This window comes from Lissotriton vulgaris, chromosome 2_1 (assembly GCF_964263255.1).
Source record: "Lissotriton vulgaris chromosome 2_1, aLisVul1.2, whole genome shotgun sequence".
Taxonomy (NCBI): domain Eukaryota; kingdom Metazoa; phylum Chordata; class Amphibia; order Caudata; family Salamandridae; genus Lissotriton; species Lissotriton vulgaris.
The window spans coordinates 754,350,815-754,368,894 of record NC_141687.1 but is presented as its reverse complement, the minus strand read 5'-3'; the positions used below and the strand labels follow the sequence as shown (position 1 = coordinate 754,368,894).

Genomic DNA, 18,080 nt, shown 5'->3' with positions numbered 1-18,080 from the left:
CGAAGGGGTTTTCAGAGAAGCCAGCTCGCTTTATTTCATCTTTAGGCAGTGGCAGCGGGCGAATGCATTTTCGGCGTAGTCAGCCTTCTTCAGCGCCCAGCACTGAACACACCTAATAGTCCACCTGTTAAAAATGCTTCCCAGCACTCGCTGCTCCTCCCCCTAATGGTGTCGTCACACCCACAGTAGTTCAGTGTCAATGAGTAAACTACAGCTCCCAGAAGGCACTGTACCGTCCAGCCTGGGCGGGTGGTGTGGAGGAGTGAGGTAGAACGGTAGGTCCGCGCTGGTGCAGGTAGGCTGTGTGTTGTTCCATCCAGACGAACAGCCACGGTCGACTTCCTTGGTCCCCTTACACTGCAACAACCAGCCTCATGGAACAACAGACAGGGCAGGGGCTGTCAATGCGGACTTTGCTCCAAGCAGGTAGAATACCTTAATCTCCCCATATTGTTCCGTGGTGACTGGCGGTCTTGAGGAAATGTCGATCCCTCGACGCCTAACAGCTGCAAGCAGTCTGGTGCCAGTATTTTTTCCTCGACCTTTTGGTGTTGCAGAGCCTTCTGTTCTGCGTCCCTGGCAGGCGCAGCAATTACTTGTGGAAACAGTCCCTCTCACAGAAAGAAGGACTCAGAGGCCGAAGGGGTTTTCAGAGAAGCCAGCTCGCTTTATTTCATCTTTAGGCAGTGGCAGCGGGCGAATGCATTTCGGCGTAGTCCGCCTTCTTCAGCGCCCAGCACTGAACACATTATAAGGCAATTTATTGGTCTTTATGCTTCCCTCTAATACCCCTCTAACACACCCATGGGGTCAGGGCACCTGTGCCCTGGCTCCTTTATTCCCTTTCCACGGAAAGTTTCAGCCCTGGGAACCGTTTCCAGACAAACAAAATGGCAACTGCTACTTTTCTGTGAAGGTGTGTCCAGCCAATCAAAACTTTGCTGTGGCACAGATGTATCTGCGGGGACCCCATCCTTATATATAAAAATCAGTTTTTTGATTATTTTCTCTAAAACGACTGAATTGGTTTACTCCAAATCACTCAAAGCGTAACTATAACGTCTCTGTAGCCTTTGTTTTTTTCAGTATATATATATATATATATATATATATATATATATACAACCAAGGAAACGTGCGCCATTCAGCACGCTACATAGACCACACCATCAGACTTGACAAAGTTCTTTTTATTCAAGAAGATTGCAGGCATAACGCGTTTCGAGTTCAAAATAACTCTTTCTCAAATGCCATCAGCTGACATGTCCGTGGGTTCGTTAGGGTTTTTAAAAACGTAACTCTTAAAACAGTGAAGAGGGACTTCAGTCTCTTACATCCAGTTAAAGGTACAGTAATTCAGCATTTGTTGCTGCACGCTTTGCAGGAAAAACGGCAGAGGTATATATATATATATATATATATATATATATATATATATATATATATATATATATATATATATATATATTTACTGAAAAAACCATAGGTTTCAGGCCTTATATAGTTAGGAATTAGCATATAAAAAACCTTTGAAATTCAATGAAAAAACCATAGGTTTCAGGCCTCATATAGTTAGGAATTAGCATTTAAAAAACCTTTGAAATTCACTCAATAAACTATAAGTTTTAGGGGTGTTATAGTTAGCTGGACATTTCACTCCTACAAAACCATTGAAATTGCTTCTATATAGTTAGTTGGACTAACTATATTTCGCGCACCCGCAAACCACTGCTGATGATGTCACATATTACATCATTCATGACATGGTCAGTGACATCACTGATGACATCTCAAATGACATCACTGTCACTGTCAACACTCCAAACCAGGAAGTGTTGGCAGCCATCTTGTGCCTCGGTAGAACCAAGGCACAAGAAAGCAGTGAAACAAAGGTGTGAAACTCGCAAAGCGGCCAGGGTAGAAGCACCCTGACCCCCTAGGCCTACTCAGGGGGCCCCACAAGGACCCTGACCCCCTATACCTGCTCAGGGGGTCCCACAAGGACCCTGACCCCCTAGGCCTGCTCAGGGGGTCCCACAAGGACCCTCCAGGCCCAAAAAATATATATATATTTTTTTTTTTAAATCGCCCTCCTGGTTAGAAGTGTTGACAGCCAATGAGCATGCAGTTTTCTCGGGAAGGCATGCTCATTGGCTGCCACTGTCTGTCAACACTAGCACACGATGGATGCCAACACTTCCTGGTTAGAAGTGTTGACAGCCAGTGAGCATGCAGCTTTCTCGGGAAGGCATGCTGATTGGCTGCCACTGTCTGTCAACGCTCCAAACCAGGAAGTGTTGGCAGCCATCTTGTGCCTCGGAAGATCCAAGGCACAAGAAAACAGTGAAACATAGGTGTGAAACTTGCAAAGCGGCCAGGGTAGAAGCACCCTGACCCCCTAGGCCTGCTCAGGGGGTCCCACAAGGACCCTGACCCCCTAGGCCTGCTCAGGGGGTGCCACAAGGACCCTTGCTCCAGGTAATGGTCAGTTAACTACATTAGGGGGCAAGATGATGTGCATACATGGGAGTGATGGTACTAGACCACTGCTGGAGGGGTGGAGATGTTCAATCAATTAATCAATCAATCATAGTACTTGTAAAGCGCGCTACTTCCCTGTGAGGGTCTCAAGGTGCTGAGGGGAGGGGGTGCCGCTACTGCTCAAAGAGCCAGGTCTTGAGGAGTTTTCTGAAGGCGAGTAGGTCTTGGGTCTGCCGTAAGTGGGTAGGGAGGGTGTTCCAGGACTTGGCGGCGAGGTAGGAGAAGGATCTGCCGCTGGAGGTTTTTCGTTGGATGCGAGGGACAGCGGCGAGGGCGAGGCTGGCGGAGAGGAGCTGGCGGGTGGGGGTGTAGAAGCTGAGTCTGCTGTTCAGGTAGGCTGGTCTGGCGTTGTTGAGTGCTTTGTGTGTGTAGGTGAGGAGCTTGAAGGTGATCCTCTTGTCAACGGGGAGCCAGTGTAGGTCTCTCAGGTGGGGGGTTATGTGGCTACGGCAGGGGATGTTGACGATCAGTCGGGCGGAGGTGTTTTGGATGTGTTGTGGTGGTCGAAGGTGTTTGGCTGGGATTCCTGTGTAGAGTGCATTGCCGTAGTCCAGTCTGCTGCTGATGAGGGTCTGTGTCACCGTTCTTCTTGTTTCGGTCGGGATCTACTTGTAGATCTTGCGGAGCATGTGGAGGGTGTTGTAGCAGGAGGAGGAGAAGGCGTTGACCTGTTTAGACATGGAGAGGGAGGAGTTGAGGATGAATCCTAGGTTGCGTGCATGGTCGGTGGGTGTCGGTGCTGTTCTCAGTGTGGTCGGGCACCAGGAGTCGTCCCAGGCTGAGGGGGTGGGCCCGAAGATGAGTAAGTCCGACTTGTCCGAGTTCAGCTTCAGACGGCTGTTCCTCATCCAGTCGGCGACGCCCTTCATTCCCTCGTGGAGGTTGGTTTTGGCGGTGTGCATGTCCTTGGGGAGGGAGAGGATGAGCTGGGTGTCGTCATCGTAGGAGATGATGTTGAGGTCGTGTTGGCGGGCCACTTGTGCGAAGGGGGCCATGTAGACGTTGAACAGCGTTGGGCTGAGGGATGAGCACTGGGGGACACCGCAGATAATGTCGGTGGCCTCGAATCGGAAGGGTGGGAGGGGGACGCATTGGGTTCTGCCGGAGAGGAAGGATGTGGTCCAGTCAAGGGCCTTCTCTTGGATTCCGGCTTCTAGGAGGCGTGTCTTTAGAGTGCCATGGCAGACCGTGTCGACGGCAGCTGACAGGTCTAGGAGGATGAGGGCTGATGTTTCGCCATTGTCTAGTTGGCGCCTGATGTCGTCTGTGGCGGCGATGAGGACTGTCTCGGTGCTGTGGTTTTGTCTGAATCCGGACTGGGACGGGTCCAAGATGTTGTTGTCTTCCAGGTGGTGGGCCAGTTGCATGTTGACGATTTTCTCGATGACCTTCGCCGGGAACGGGAGCAGGGAGATGGGCCGGAAGTTCTTGAGGTCCTTGGGGTCTGCCTTTGGCTTCTTGAGGAGGGCGTTGATTTTGGCGTGTTTCCAGTTTTCCGGGAATGTCGCAGTTTCGAAGGAGATGTTGATGACCTTCCATAGTTAGGGTGCGATAGCAGCGTCTGCTTTGTTGAATAGATGGTGTGGGCACGGGTCTGAAGGAGATCCTGAGTTGATGGAGTTCATGACCTTGCATGTCTCGTCGTCGTTGACGTTGGACCAGGAGGTTAGGTGGTTGGCGCTGGTGGTGTTCACAGGGGAGGTGGGGTCTGGCGTAGTTGGTGCGGTCATGGTGTTAAAGCTGTCATGGATGTAAACAATCTTGCGGTGGAAGAAGATGGCCAGTGAGTTGCACAGATCTTGTGAGGGCGGTATGTTGTTGGCGTGATGCTGGGGTTGGAGAGTTCCTTTACGATGCTGAAGAGCTCTTTGCTGTCGTGTGCCTTGTTATCCAGGCGGTCTCTGAAGTTGGATCTCTTGGTTAATCTGATGAGGTGGTGATGTCTGCGAGTGGCGTCCTTGTGGGCTGCGTGGTTGTCCGGAGTGCGTTTGTGGAGCCATATCTTCTCCATGTTAGAACTGGGATTTCTGGTTGGCTAAGGCTGACGCCAAAGCTAGGCAGAAACCACCATTCTAGCCAGGGCAAGGGAGTCACACGCCAAGATAACCTCTGCTCACCCCCTTGGTAGCTTGGCACGAGCAGACAGGCTTATCCCGGAGGCAATGTGTAAAGCATTTGCGCACGCACACAACAGCAACAACATCCTAGGCACACCACAAAAGGAACTCCACACAAGGTTATAAAAAAATAACTTTTGTATTTACTATCATAAGCACAGCAAAATCACATTGCGCAAAAATCACCTTAGGACCTTGCGCCCTACCCACATACCAGTCCCCTTGGCCAACTGGCCATCTCAAGGAGACTCAACAGCCCTGTGTCCAGAATGTCAGGGTGCGCTGCCAATGCAGCGCCAGTCAGGGGTGCGCCACCGACTCTAACCTATACATTGCAGCTGCCCACTAATTGCTGGGCAGCTGGGAACAGTAACAGGGCCTAAACGTTGCAGCTGGCACTAAGTACTGCGCAGCTGTAGCAGGCCTGGCACCACTGTGCCATCTCTGTGTTCCTCCCAAGGACTCACTCTCTATAGGCGCCTAAACGGTGCAGCTGCCCACTACTTGCTGGGCAGCTGGAGAACAACAAAACTGCGACAGGGCCCTCACTGGCCCTAGGACACATCTGCACCATCTGTTGGAGCCCCACAGGCTCTGAAACAACATTTGCACTCAGGGAGCGCATTAGTGCTTAAAAATGAAATATGCCCCCCATACACTAGCGCCTAAAATAAGGCCAGGGGATAGGCACACAGGCTCTTGAAACAATCATGCCCCCGTGGTCGTGGGAGCCTCGAGGCTCTAAACACAAATGCCCCCAGGGAGCCTCGTGGGCTCTAGACAACGTTGGGGCAACCCACTGCCAACCGGGGCCACCCTTAATGCACCACCAGGAACTATGCCCCTAGCTGAGCACATCCGGGCCTTCAAGCCCAGGACACAATTCCCCACGTTGGAGCGGCCCTCTGACACACGGGGCCGCTCTGACGTATTGCCTCGCACCAGCACCACAATAATCCAGTGGCTCCCTCGTGGAGCGGGAACAGAACTTCCCCCGCATTACCCGGCCCAGCCCTCACTCACCGGACCTCGGGCGGCGGCTTCTCCTCATCGCGAGATTTCTCTGCCGGGGCTCCTTCCAGGACACGGGAGCCCCACAACGCCTCCGCTCTTCCACCATGCGGCAGCATCATCTTTAGCAAGGGGTGAGCGCTGAGCCAATCCCAGCGGGGCTCTCTGGACGAGCCCCTCCTGACGTGGCACTGCTCCCGGCTGGGCCAATGCCAGCGCGAGCCTCCCAGAGTCAGCCAATGACTGAGCTGCTTCTTCGTCGAGCCCCCCCCCCCAGAGCGAGCCAAACACAGCGCGGCTGCTCCGAGGCTGATCGCGGCCCGGGCTGATGGCGGTGACTCTTCGAGGTGTAAAACGAGGGGTGGGCACCCTCGATACCAAACAGAAAAGCAAAAATAGGCGGCGTGGGCAGCCGCTTGTGAGGAAAAAGCGCTACCAAGCGCTTAGGGGAAAAATAAAGCGCTCCCAGCGCTATAAGTGATGTAAAGCGCTCTCAGCACTGAAGGACAAAATAAAGCGCTTCCCAGGCGATAAGGGGGCAGAGTCCATCAAGCCCCCAAGGCAAAGACTCTCATACCAAAAAGGTGTCCCAGCATCCAGCAGGGGGATCCCAGGAAAAGGTCTCCAGAGTCTAGGACCTCAGCAGTCCATCAGGTATCCAGGGGCTGGGCAGGGCCCAGAGAGGCAAGCCTTCCCCTGGGCCCAAGCAGCAGCACGCCCCTGGCAGGATTCAAGTCAGAAACAAGAACATTTTGTAAGGGGACACAGCCCCTTTTTATACCATAAAATCCTTTGTCTAGAAGGGTGCAGGCAATGTGAGAACCAGCTACAACTGGTTATAGGGAACTCCTTTCACTGGCCAGGCTGGGGACATCAGACACACCACAGGGGGTGCAGCCAGCATTGTGTGGGGAAAGCCCAGTCCTATTCAGGCCCAGGCACACCCCTCCCCTCATATTAGCATGCTAATCACTCCATTTACCACCGGGGCAGACCCACCCAGACTCTTGGAGCCAGGCTCACCAGCCAGCTTCAGCCAATCACACGCCAGATACAAATTACACAAATATGCCAACTTCTAGAAGTGGCACTTCCACACTAGACACAATCATGCCGCATATATCATTGCGCAGCATTCAATCTCACGAGTTCGCACATACCAAACTCGACCCTGCACTCCCCAAAAATCAGGAACTACCATGGGCATACATATTCCCCATTCATTCCTATGGGAGGGCAGGTCACTCTCACCATACACACAGAGAGCTCACGCACTTTACACTGTACCACAGTGTAAAAGTACGCAGAGGCCTAAAATCACCAACACCAGGTCACAGAAGCGGCTAGGAAAAAGCAAAATGTTTCGGGGTGAACCTGCCAAAAAGGGCCAGGTCCAACACTCCAGTTTCCTGCATGAGCGTTTGGAGGTCTTCAGCTCGTTGGTAAACCAGGTGGCTCTCTTGCTGGCGTGGTTGTTGGAGGGTTTCTTGAGTAGGGCAAGGGTGTTGGGGCAGGCGTCAATCCACTGTCTGAGGTTGCGAGCTGCGGTGTCTGGGTTGGTGGGGTCAGTGGGTGGGTTTTGGGCGAGGGTGTTGATCAGCTGGTCTTCGGTGACTTTGCTCCAGGAGTGGCGAGGTAGCTGTTGGGTGCGGTGGTGCGTGGGTAGTTTATTGAAGGTGAAATGGATGCAGCGGTGGTCGGTCCAGAGTAGTTCGGTGGTGTGGTCGAAGGTGATGTGGGTGCCTGTGGAGAAGACAGGGTCCAGCTTGTGTCCAGCTGCGTGGGTGGGTGCGGTGATGAGTTGTCTGAGGCAGAGGGTGGCAAGGTTGTCGATCAGGGAGGCGGAGTTGGCGTTGTTGTTGTTCTTGAGGTGGAAATTGAGGTCCCCATGGAGAATGTAGTATGTGGAGGCGAGTCCGTGGGTGCTGGCGAGGTCGGCGATGGAGTCGCTGAATTGAGCTCGGGGTCCAGAGGGTCTGTAGATGAGTGTTCTCCGAGGGTGGTGTTGGGGTCGGTGTGGATCCGGAAGTGCAGGTGTTCGGCGGTGTTGAGGGTGTTGTCTGTGTGGGTGGCGACCTTGAGGGTGGACTTGTGGACGATGGCTATTCCTCCTCCGATTCCGTTGGAGCGATCCCTGCGGGTGATCTTGTAGGCGTCCGGGATGGCTATGACGATGTTGGGTGCTGAGGAGTCGTTCCACAAGGTCTCAGTCAGGAAGGCCACGTCTGGGGCGGAGGTGTCGAGCAGATCCCAGAGTTCGACGGCGTGTTTGCGTGCGGAGCGGGTGTTGAGGAGTATGCAGCAGAGGTGGTTGGGTTCAGTCCTTGGAGGTTTGGTGGCTCTGTCGCAGGTGAAGCTTCAGGTGTGGCAGGAGAAAGGTCCGTGAGTCAGTTTCGGGGCGGCTTGGAAGCAGGTGTGGTTTCGGCTGGCGTGGAGTGCGTAGAGGGTGCTGGCAACGTAGCGGAGTCTGGTGTTGTGGCGTTCGCGGAGTCCAGGGGTTCTGGCGCTGGGCGCGGTCCAGGCGTGGACGGGCGCAGAAGGGCTTTCGGCCCGCCCGCTGCGTAGACTCCACAAGAGGGGGATAAGGAGGGAGGAGCAGTTGGGTGGCGGGAGTGGGGTGGCCAATGGGGAGCAGGGGGCGGGGCCACAGGGACGCAGCGGCGGGAAGGATCGGGAAACGGCGGGAAAACAGGCTGGCGGCAGGGAGCTGGTACGAGGCAGCTGGTGGCCGTGTGGTGGCGTGGGGAGTGACCTGTCTGAGAGAAGGGTCAGAAGTCGCTCCTATGCCACTGTGCGGCCTCCTTAAGAGGGGGAGAGGAAGGGAGGAGCAGCTGAGAGGCGGGAGCGGGGGGCCAATGGGAAGCAGGGGGGCGGGCCGCAGGGACGCAGCGGCAGGAAACGGCGGGAAAACAGGCAGGCGGCAGGGAGCAGGTACGAGGCAGGTGGCAGCCGTGTGGTGGCGTGGGGAGCGACCTGCCTGCGTGATGTTGTGCAATGTCACAAAGTAATTCCAACAGCTTATGTATATTTGTTCATTGGTGCATAGTATTGAGTAGTAGTACTTTTATAAAGCAAAGTACAGACTGGACAATCAATTATCGAGTGTTATTTCTGCGCACCTGTAATGGCAATTACTAGCCCACACCACCTCCCTTGAGTAAGCCTTGGACTGCTCTGCAACACTACCCTATGAGTGTCAGGCGCTACCCTAGGGTGTTTGGTTCCCAGTGAAGGACAGATGTGATATTTTATTTGTGCAGACCTCACCGATACTGCCTCGTTTTCAACAGGAAGCATAAATCTAAGATGCATAGATTTTCTGTAATGTATTAATCTTTTGCGGCTGAGGCCTAGAAAATGCGGAGTGCAAGAGTAAAGATAAATGTTGAACAAAATATGATACAGATTCCAAAAAATAAGCATTTAGCAAGTCATGTGCTGCCTATGTGTTTGTATGCAATTGGTCCACAGTGACCTTAGAGAGAACTGGTGTATCCTTGTTCACCAAGGTAGTATCTTCAACAGAAGGAGTCATTCGAAACACAGGTCCCTCAATGGAGTCCTTCACTGCTTATTATTATGCATCCAATGCTTAAGGAATTCTGTGAAATCATCTACGATCTTTTGAAGTACACTGGGATCACTGAAAGAATATTGGAAACAAAAATATTGTGTGAACAGAATATGGTGTCAAAATATCGAGGACCAAAATATCGAGAAGTTAAGGGCAATCCGGTAAGTATAGATTACTATTCTTAGCTCCATATCTACGTACCTTGAAGGTACATGTATGTGGAGTTATATATATAGTAAAACTTTGCTTACCTATAGAAACTATAGAAACGTAGCTGCACAATATTTTTGCCCTCAATATTCTTGACACATATTTTTGTCCCACAATATTCTGATATTCTGTCCAACCACATTGGTTCATGGCAATTGATGTACAGTTTCATATTAACTCTTTCCTTTACTTACCGCATAGGCCAATGCCTGTGGGCTTGCTGGTGAGATTGGATTCAATAACCATTATCCCAGTGCTATGAAACCATTGTATTTTGATGTTTGTGGGCGTGTCTATTACATACATGTTCCCAGTATCAACAATTTTGTAGCCATATTGTCGCACTGTAGGCCAAGCAAACCTTGAATTGACAGTGATCTGAAAAAAATGTGAAAGGACACACATTATATTGGTTACACTTGGCCACAAAACACGACCTCACCAGCTACCACACAAAACAATGCCCTAGCCAGGCCTTGCACCAAATACAAATTAAATATGTGATGGCCTGACATAGTCTTTAACTCTGAGAGGTAGAAATACAATTCGCAATAGTCAGTTACATTCATCTAGTTTCCTGCTCTGCTGAGCAGCCAGTTGAACCTGGGAGTGTGTGGTTCTCCAAGGTGAGCTTCAGGTGTGCAGTTGCGCCTAAATGACGCTCATGAAAGTCCAAGCAGTGCAAACACCTCTGTAGTGTCTTTCTCTGACCAAGGAAAGACATTCTGGTCCTGACCCTGATCTCAGGAATTATGAAGACTGCAGCAGAAAAAGAAAGTAAGCAGGTGTTTAAGATTTTTTGTACATTCTACAGGTTCCACTTCATGCCTTTCCATGAAACCCCTCATTTAAAAAGCTGTTGGGGGGCAAGTGGCCAGAAAAGGGTTCAACACTATCTTATCACAAGGGAACAAACAGTTTAAGATGTCTCTTCTGTTACTCCTGGAGTGTTGGTCAATTGACATATATGTGGCCAAGGCCTTTATTCCGTAGTTACAATACGTAACAGCTTCACACTGGAGCGAGGTCCAGGATGGACCACAGAACCAAACTTGCCCATTCTTAAATAGCCTTGAGGAGAGTGAAAAATGTACATCCTACTCTGGGCAATCTACAATTTGCATTTTCGTTGGATTTATGATAGCCTGGTACATGCTATGCAATGCGATTAGGTGCCATCCCAAGCAGGGAATACTTCATTTGTTTGCGGAACACCACCAGAACTCCCAGAACCAGGTAGAAATCCTCAGGGAATGTCCTCACACCTGATTTGCCTTTGTGTACCTCAAAACCCAGAAAAAGCTGCATGGAAAAGGGAAAAACATACACAGAAAAGTCAGAAAAATATTTAAATTAATCTTTGTAAACCACTGGAAATGCCTGAGACAATATTGCATCACATTTAAGTATGGAGCCCGCCTTAAGCAAATCAGTGTGACTGAAACTTTCAAGACATGTTGTATCTGAATGGGACAACCTACAACTCAACACATTAATCAATGTGGCTGAATCCTGTCAGTGGGGTCTTAATTTTTCTCTCAATATCCTGCAAGGTAATATGTAAAAATGCATCTCCGTAGTCTACCAAGGTGGGGTGGATTAACATGTGGCTTCATTGTGCACAAACCTAGAAAAGGGCACAACCATACTCCAAGAACCTTCCACGATTCACTGACCACTTTAAGACTTAAGTGGGTCTTACACCATGTTAGTAAAGCAAAGACGACATTAGTAAACTTGCGCCTTTCTTTAGCAGTCTGTGGCATCTGCACAATGCTTGATCTATCTCTCCTTTCCACTGCCCCTACCACTCTGAAGACCACTGCCTTGAAGTTATACTTGTCATGATTGCTAAACTAAGACATCTTCAGAAAGTGCACCTCCCTTGGGCAGTTTACTCTCAATGATTAACAAAAGGGGTGGTATAGTATATTGTCTGCAAGACTGTCCTAGTCCTCTACAGTGCATGCTGGTACATGTAGTCAGAAGCAGTGTTTACTCACCTTAAAGTGGTTGCTTGCATGCTCATGTGCAGCAGATCACTTCGTAACCTCTGACATGTCCTGGTGGGGGCATGTCTTCCTGTTGTATTAGTCATAGTCGAGTTCCAGCACAGCTCCTGGGTGCTAACGCCAGGCTCCAAAAACCAAATCAACAGCTTCCCTGATGAGCAAGAGACTGCTGCAATCAGTCAAAAGCGTGGGGTTGCACGCTGCCTGTCAAAACTGTGTCCGACCATCCCAATGGCTGATCATATCCCTCACTGAAGACCCCCACACCGCCAAAGTCAACCTCCACAGAGGAATGAAGACCGTAGCCGACTGGATGAAGGACAGCAGACTGAAGCTGAATTCAGACAAGACGCAGGTCCTCATTCTCGGACCCATCCCATCAGCCTGGGACGACTCTTGGTGGCCCACATCGCTTGGCACAGCCCTGGAACCCACAGACCAGGCACGCAACCTGGGGGTCATCCTCGACTCCACCCTCTCCATGACCAGGCAAGTCAACGCCGTCTCTGCATCCTTCTTCAACACCCTCCAAATGCTCCGTAGGATCTTCAAGTGGATCCCTCCCGACACGAGAAAAACCTTCACCCAGACCTTCGTCACCAGCAGACTCGACTATGGGAACGCCCTCTACTCAGGAACAACAACAAAGCTCCTGAGACGACTACAACAAATCCAGAACGCCTCGGCACGTCTAATCCTCAACGTACCACGATGCAGCCACATAACACCCCACCTGAGAGGCCTACCCCGGCTCCCTGTCATCAAGAGGATCACCTTCAAACTCCTCATCCACGCACACAAAGCACTGCACAACACCGGACCCACATACCTCAACAACTGTCTCAGCTTCCACATCCCCACCTGTGAAGTAGTGTGGCTCACTGGTTAGAGGCGGCAGACCCGAGAGCAGAGGACGGCCTGGGACCAGGGTTCGATTCCCGGCGCGGCAGGTTTCTGGACCAGGGTCAGCGGACTCGATAATTCTCTCGCCTCGGTGCCCACTCTGATCAGCGATCACACTCGGCAACTCTGGGCATTAGCTTGCCTCATCTTCACTAACGGCCCCACCAGACCGCCGGGGATGCCTGGTCTCACCCTGGAGATACCCATTAAGGGACCATCTCTCAGGGAAGCCAGGAAGGGTTTCGCAGCGGTCGAAGCGCCTTGGGACCCTACGGGTAAGTAGTGCACTATATAAATGCCAATACATTTACATTTACATTTACAAGCCTCCGCTCAGCAAACCTCGCCCTTGCCACAGTTCCTCGTATCTGAAAAACCACCGCCAGAGGCAGATACTTCTCCTACCTCGCCGCCAAGACCTGGAATGCCCTCCCTACCAGCATACGACAGACCCAGGACCTGCTGGCCTTCAGAAGCCTTCTCAAAACCTGGCTCTTCGATCAGTATCGCCCCGCCCCGCCCCCTCCCCCCCCCAGCGCCTTGATAACCTCACGGGTATGTAGCACGCTTTAGAAATGCAATGATTGATTTATTGATTGATGGTACATGTAGTCATAAGCCATTAGTAATTGACACAAGTGGTCACTTGCGTGTTCCAGTGAAACACAGTACTTTTTAAGCCTTGATTGGTGTTTCTACTTTTGCATTTATCTGAAGGATAAGTCTGGGTTGGCGGGGACATGTCTTACTACTGTAATATTCTTGGATGAATGCCAGCAGGGCTTCAAAGTGGTAACTCCCTGTGATAATTAACTATGAAATACCTCTTTCAGAGATGAACACATTTTTTTCAGTGACATTAAAAAATCTCGTAATAGAATCATGCAATTCTACACTTTACACAATCCTCTTTCTATGAGGTTTCCACCAAAATTACCAACAGTACACTTTTTGGTCATCAGACAATGTGATTCCTTATAGAGTTTCCAAAACTTGCACTTATAACCAAGATTTCTCCCTGGACCATTCATAAACCAAATTTGTTCTAATGGAAAAGCTATCAGAGGCACTCTAAAGATCCATTGTTTTACAGACTGTCCCCAGCAGTGGCAACAGAGCTGTATGCACAGCTAAACAAGTCCACAACCACTTTCTTGCAGTCCGAAATCAATAATAAAAGATGGTGTGAAGTTCTTGAAATCACTGTGTGTTCCACTCTGATTACAATCCTAATTGCTACATTGCATTCATGATAACATAACCTGACAGTTATACGGCTCTTGCACATCATCTCATTAGCACCAGACAAGTATTTTTTTTGATGAAGGGTGGCTTCTCAGGTGAAGATCTTCCTGTACAATTCATCTCAGCCACCTGGGGAGTCCACAAAACTTTCAGATGATTTTCAACTTTCAACATTGACACGCTCCCTCACAGGAGGTTACTAAGGGCCCGAGCTTCCACTCCTATTCTAACAATTCCACATTTATTTGTGCATTCCAATTCTAAGTTTTGCCAAATAGGTGATCGCTTCAATTTCTTAATCCATTTCAGGACAGGAAATTGTTGAGGTGTACCAAATCTCCCAAATGGGAAAGCATGCAATGTTTCCAGTTTTTCAAAGATTTTTTCAGTACAACTAACAGGTCATTGAAGGAAGTTATTAAATGATCTATTTGTAACGATCAACTTTTTTCATTAATATCAGGAATTCTGGTTATTTTGCTAGGAAAACCTTGAGCTGAATTAGCCTTCTGTAGCCCAATTACACTGTTAAGCAGCAATACTGGCTAACATTATAGTCATAGACCTGTGCTCCAGGTTCACACCGTATATAACATGAATATGAAAGGGTTTATTTCAAACCAAAATATAGCAACCAATATGCTTTTTTGAATTTACGCAGTTGATTTTCTCTCTACAAATGTATTAATCAAAGTAATTCTACTGGTGGATATGGAGAAAGACTTGACCTTGTGGAAGGGGCATACTTATTTTGGATTTGGAGAAGATGGATCTGCCTTACCTATTCACAAAGTTAATAATCTCTGTGAATCCCAGTGCCTAGAACACTGTTATGAATTTGGAACGAGTTTCCTAGCCGTATTCGCTGCACATATGTTCCACTCTTCACCAGGAAGAGGCTTGCTTTAAAGAACTCTTTCCGGGGGATATGCAAGAGTTCTGGGCCAAGATAGAGGTGCAGCCCATAGAGAGCAATAAACCAAGAAAGTCTGCATATGAAAACGCACTCTTGAAAATCCCTGAGTTTGTATCTGACAAGTCCTGTAAGCACATAGAAGTCCTGCTGTCCTGGAAGAATTACACATTGAGCTGTGGGTTTCCAGGAATGTCAAAGAGGAATGCGTGTGTTTTTGTGGGTTAAACCCAAAAACTTTTTCCTAAGATAGATGATCCCTATGGAACTTGATTTGATTTGATTTTACATTTTATAAAGCGCAGCGCATGCCCAAGGGTGTCTTGGAGCTAAAACAGCCTAGGATCTAGAATACCAACTCATTTTATTTTATATGAACTAATTAGTTTTTGAACAGCCAGGTTTTCAGCCGACTTCTGAACAAAATCAGGGAGTTACTATTTTTAATCGCTAAAGGAAGGGAGTTCCATACCTTAGCCATGCTGATGATAAAACTCCTCCCCCCAGCCTAACTGCTTGCACCTTGGGACTACCAATAAGTGTGCCTGTGCTGATCTTAGGTTTCTGGTAGGGGAGTATTTCCTGAGATGTGTTCTCAGATAAAGAGGCCCTTTCCCCTGTAATGCCTTAAATGCAAGACACTGAGCCTTGAAAATAATTCTCTTCCCCACCGGCAGCCAGTGGAGATCCCTCAATTGATTAGTTCATGTTTAGGGATATCTAAGATTAATCTTGCCGCTGCATTCTGCATCCATTGGAGTCTGAGTAGGAGCTGTGCCTGAAGTCCTATATGTAAAGAATTTCCGTAGTCCAAATGCGATATAGCCAATGCAGTGACCACCGTTTTTAAAGTATCCATAGGGATAAAGGGACGGATCTTCCTAATAATTTTTAGGATGCCCCAGAAGGTGGAGGTAAGTTTGTGAATTTGACCTTCAAATATCAGTCTTTGGTCAAATATTACCCCCAGGTTTCTAACCTTTGAGACTGGTACAGGGCAATTGCCCAAATCAGCCGGCCACCACTTTCGGAGCCAGAAGGAGGTGTTGGGGCCTAGTAGCAAGACCTCTGTCTTATCGCCGTTCAATTTGAGGCAATTCTTCTGCATCCATGTGTTGATCGGTAGCATGCAGATATTAAAACGATCAGCCGTTTCCTCAATATTATTGGATACTAAAATCACCACCTGTGTATCATCGGCATATGATATGACAGAGAAACCGCATTGTCTAATGATTGCTGCCAGCGGGGCCACATAAATGTTAAAAAGGGTGGGGCTCAAGGATGAGCCCTGAGGCACCCCACATGGCACCTTGAATGGTTTGGAAACCCTACCATCCATTTCTAGCAAAAATGTTCTATTTGTCAAAAATGATGTCAGTAATTTGGTGGCACTGTCTTTAAACCCCAGCTCCTCAAGTCTACTAATCAAGATTTTGTGGTTGACCGTGTTGAAGGCCGCCGATAGATCTAACAAAATTAAGGCGACCTTCTTTCCTTCATCCAGAGTTTTTCTTAATTCTTCTGCTGCCATCACCAAGGCGGTCTTGGTTCCATGGCCTTCTCTAAAACCATACTGAGAATGATCTAGTGGTTCTCCTTCTGCAATAAAAGACATGATCTGCCTATTAATCAGCTTTTCCAACACTTTAGCGTGGAAGGGAATCCTAGATATTGGCCTATAGCTTTTAGGTTCTGTCGGGTCCATATTGGCTTTCTTTAACAAAGGCCGAACCGAAGCCATTTTCCATGGTTCAAGTAAGTGCAATTGGCAAATTGTTAAAAAGTTTAAAAAATCCAAAGTTAAAATGTATAAGTTTCTAGTCTTACGAGTGGTCTCTCCCGGCTCACGCCCAAGAGGACTGTAGGCTACAGACAATTCTGCCTGAACACTTTTGCTGTTTTGAAAAGCTTGCTAGAACTATTGCATAATGCCCTCAATAGAAGAGCAGTTTTAAAAGAATGAAGTTAACGTGGTTGTTCCCTAGATATTTTGACCTGTGTGAAATTTCCCGGAGGCTGACTGCTTCCCCCTCAAAAAGTCAATACAATGCATGCCTCTGGTGAATGTTTCTGATGTTGCTTCAGATGATCTGTTTTGGATTTTGTGCCCTATTATTTTATATAGGGTCCGTTAGAACATTTAGGGGTGGATTGCTATCATTTTGCGTTGAGGTTGCATCACTTTTGTGGTACAGCCCCAAAGTAAATATCGGTTTTCTTTTTTGTACTTACCAAGCCATGCAAAGTCCTTTTGTATAGCGCTGCCTTGCATTAGTTTGTTTTGGGAAGGTGTTCTATGGGTGGAGCATGTACGCTCTCATGCATACTACCATGAATTTTGGCATATTCCCAGAGTTACTTAAGCTGGTGAACCTGGGAATGTATCAAAATGCAGATGCCTCAAAAAGTTATGGAGGAACTCCAAAACCACAGCAGACCTCAAAAACTTCAAAACAGCCACCACCGCCCACCACAAGCTCATCAGATACTCAAGGAAGAAAGCACTCCGGGACAGATTCTCCACCCACACACACAACAGCAAGGAACTCTTTGCCATCATCAAAGAGTTTGCCAACCCAACAGTGAGACAACCAACATCCCACCGTCCCTGGACCTCTGCAACAGACTCAGAGGCTTATTCCATCACAAAATCAAGACCATCTATGACAACTTCGATGACAACAACCTGCACGCAGAACCTACACCCACTGTTCCCTACACCATGCAGCTGACATTTGACAGCTGGACCACCCTCACCATTGAAGACACCCTGAAGACTATGAAGTCAACCCACTCTGGGGCCTCCACGGACCCCTGCCCCCACCACATCTACCACAGAGCCGCAGACATCATGCCCTGAGCTTGACAAATCATCAACTGCTCCTTCGAGACCGCCGCCTTCCCCGATGACTGGAAACACGCCGAGATCAACCCACTCCTGAAAAAACCCTTGGCGGACCGCTCCGACCTCACAAACTTCAGACCGATCTCATTACTCCCGTACCCGGCAAATGTTATTGAAGAAACCCACAACAGTCAGCTCGCCTCCTTCTTAGAAGAAAACAACATCCTCGACTCCTCTCAAGAGGCTTCAAGAAAAATCACAGCACGGAAACCGCCTTTCTTGCCGCAACAGACGACATTTGCTCCTTCCTAATCAGAGAGACTGTGGTCCTCATCCTCCTGGACCTCTGCAGCCTTCAATACAGGCTTACACCGCACCTTAGTCCACAGACTCCATGACACAGGGATACGGAACAAGGCCCTCGACTGGATGTGCTCATTCCTCTCCTGCAGAATGCAGTGGGTCAGACTTCCACCCTTCCTCTCAGATCCTACACTGACCACCTGCGTAGTCTCCCAATGATCCTCCATCAGGCCCCACACTGTTCAAAGTCTACATGGCCCCGCTCACACCCATTGTCAGATACCACAGACTCAACATTGTATTGTATGCAGACCACACCAAACTCATCCTCTCCCTATTCAACAAACCCAACATCTCCAAATACAACTTTCAAGAAGGAATGGAAGCAGTCGCCAGGTGTATG

General features: G+C 49.0%; 1 protein-coding gene across 1 annotated transcript in view; it reads right to left on the bottom strand.

Moving 5' to 3' along the window:
• The window catches only part of OTOG (otogelin), a 1,187,449-nt gene that overhangs the window by 358,435 nt on the left and 810,934 nt on the right, over window positions 1-18,080 (bottom strand). The window contains exon 38 of the mRNA XM_086954148.1: window positions 9,648-9,831. Coding sequence (XP_086810274.1) covers window positions 9,648-9,831 — 184 coding nt within the window. The remainder of the gene's footprint in view (window positions 1-9,647; window positions 9,832-18,080) is intronic.